At 46.2% G+C, this 3,009-nt stretch overlaps 1 protein-coding gene across 1 annotated transcript in view; it reads left to right on the forward strand.

The window, feature by feature from the left end:
- The window catches only part of LOC115274686, a 28,924-nt gene that overhangs the window by 1,386 nt on the left and 24,529 nt on the right, over positions 1 to 3,009 (forward strand). Inside the window, 3 exon segments of the mRNA XM_029918103.1 lie at positions 12 to 966; positions 1,063 to 1,795; positions 1,797 to 1,943. Of these exon segments, the coding sequence (XP_029773963.1) occupies positions 12 to 966; positions 1,063 to 1,795; positions 1,797 to 1,943 (1,835 nt within the window).

Here is a 3,009-nt window from a genome sequence, read left to right on the forward strand (position 1 = left end):
TGGTCCGACAGGAGTACCCACCATAAACCCCGCTGACATCAGTGCTGGATTTCCCCTTATCCGCCCCAATTGGGATTATAACACAGGAGAAGGTAAGGAGCGCCTCAAGGTCCATCGCCAGGCTCTATTGGCAGGTCTCAAAGCGGCCGCTAAGAGGCCCACTAATCTGACTAGGGTATATGATATAAGGCAGGAGGCAGATGAAAGCCCTGCCGCTTTTCTAGAGCGGGTGATAGAAGCCTTCAGACAGTTCACCCCGTTCGATCCAGAGCATGCAGATCATAAGTCAACTGTGGTAATGGCTTTCATTAACCAGGCTGCGCCCGACATTAAGAGAAAACTACAAAAAGTCGAGTGCCTTGGAGAAAAGACTCTCCAAGATCTAGTAGAGATAGCAGAAAGAGTGTACAATAACAGGGACAGTGCTGAGGAAAAACAAGTAAAGGCAGAAAAAAGACAAAATAGAGATTTAGCTAGAGTGTTGCTGGCCATGACTGCAAAGCCAGAGGACCGCCACCACCAATTAAAGAAAGTTGCTGGAAGAAGAGGACAAGAAAGAGACCCAGAGCACCACAGGACACCAATAGGTAAGAATCAATGTGCCTATTGTAAAGAGGAAGGACACTGGCTCAGAGACTGCCCTTGGAGAAAAAGCACACCTAAAGTGTTATTCGCTGGGGAAGATAGTGATTAGGGAGGATGGGGTTCGGAATCCCTCCCCGAACCCAGGGTAACTCTTAAGGTGGAGAGGAAATCAACTAACCTCTTGGTGGACACTGGGGCTCAACACTCGGTATTATTAGAGGCCAAGAGGCCAAGTAAGCGATCTTGGGTCCAAGTTGCCACCAGGACCGAACAGTATTCATGGACTATCCCAGACTGTCCTTACCCCCTGCTGGGGAGAGACCTTTTATCAAAAATGAGGGCCCAGATTCATTTTGGCCTGCAAGGAGCCCCTAACTCCTGGTGCCCACATTGGTGGCTCCAGAAATACCCACATGCCTGGGCGTTTTAAGGGCCTGCCAGTCTGCCTGGAACACTCCTTTGCTCCCTGTTAAAAAGCCTGGTACTAATGACTGCTTTTGAGTGGCATGATCCTGATGTTGGCATTCACGGGCAGCTGACTTGGACTCTACTTCCTCAAGGGTTTAAAAACTCCCCTACCATCTTCGATGAGGCACTGCATAAAGACTTGGGTGAGTACCGGAGGGAAAACCCAGACGTTACATTGTTGCAGTATGTTGGTGATCTCCTGATCGCAGCCACCTCTGAAGAAAGCTGCCTTCAGGGAACTAAAAATCTACTCCTAACATTGGGCAAGTTGGGATACAGAGCCTCTGCTAAAAAGGCTCAAATTTGTAAGCCCCAAGTTACTTATTTGGGATACATCCTCAAGGATGGACATAGATGGTTGTCTCTGGCCAGAAAGGACACCATCCTCCACATACCCCCACCTAAAAACCCCACACAAATGAAAGAGTTCTTGGGGTTGGCGAGGTTTGGCAGATTGTGGATTCCAGGCTTTGCAGAAATTGCTAAGCCCTTGTATGAACTGACCAAAGACAAGAGTGAGTTTCAATGGACCCCTGAACATCAACAAGCATTTGAAACTCTAAAAAAACCAGCTCTCTTGTCAGCACCAGCGCTGGGGCTTCCTGACATTACTAAGCCTTTCCACCTGTTTGTGGGTGAAAGTAAAAGGGTAGCCAAGGGTGTGCTGACCCAGACGCTAGGACCCTGGAAAAGACCAGTGGCCTACTTGTCCAAACGCTTGCACACAATAGCGGCCAGATGGCCCCCCCTGTTTAAGGACTGTGGCTGCAGTGGCGTCTTTAGTTAAGGACGCCGATAGATACTTTCTCAGGGTGGACGAAGGCCTTTCCTACCAAGAGCGAGACAGCCACTATTGTGGCAAAGAAATTATTGGAAGAGATCCTGCCAAGGTATGGTTTTCCTTAGCTTATAGGGCCAGATAATGGACCAGCGTTCATGTCTAGGGTAAGTCAGGGAATAGCACAATTCATTGGGGCAGATTGGAAATTACATTGTGCATATAGACCCCAAAGTTCAGGACAGGTAGAAAGAAGGAGTAGAACTCTAAAAGAGACCTTAACTAAATTGACCTTAGAGACTGGCGGAGACTGGGTAGCCCTCCTTCCCTTCGCCCTGCATCGGGTGCAAAACTCTCCCTACCAAATGGGCTTAACTCACTTTGAAATTATAGTTTTGTGAAAAACACTTTAATGTTTGCTAACCCAGATTAAGAAATCTGTGATATTCAGAAATGTTATAAAGTATTTGTTTGTAATCTAGAGCATTTATCTTTTCTCTCTACTTAACCCATCTAAAATTCATAAACACAGTGAGTATTCCACCAATGCATTAGTCTTGATTTGGCTATCTCTGATAAAGGAGGTTTTTTTAGAGAGAAAAACTCAATGCACTACTGTGAATGTAACTCTAGTTCTGTTGTCTTTGAATATTTATTGTTGGATCTCAGGCTTGTTAGTCTGTGAGGATGATATTTAAAATGGGGGTCACGGCTTTTCAAAAGACTTAAATGTGGACTTCACAAATAAACAAGAAATTCAGCCCCTATTAAAGTTTTAGGCATCACCCTGGAGTTGAGGCCAGCTCTGAAGAACCCTCAACTTGGTGAGGTGATCCAGATCCAGATGATCAGCTTGAACTAATCCTCAAAAAGACTCTGACTCCAGAGATCTCCAGCCCTGCTCCAGCCACACCCCAGAAGCTGGCTGGTCTAGCGTGGCAGAAGCCTGAGGAATCACTAGTCTACTTTCAACATTTGGCTCTTACATCATTAATAAGATCACAGCATTTGTCAAAGAGCATGTAAATGTTATTCAGTTAATGGTCTTAAGAAACCAAAACAATGGTAACATAGTTGACCCAGGATTGGGTCAAGTTACAAGGCAGAGGCGGGAATGTAAGGACACAGGTCTGATTCAGCCTTCCCCTGTACTTAAAGGGGAAGGCACTGGCTTCTCT

Source organism: Suricata suricatta, chromosome 2 (assembly GCF_006229205.1).
Source record: "Suricata suricatta isolate VVHF042 chromosome 2, meerkat_22Aug2017_6uvM2_HiC, whole genome shotgun sequence".
Lineage (NCBI taxonomy): Eukaryota > Metazoa > Chordata > Mammalia > Carnivora > Herpestidae > Suricata > Suricata suricatta.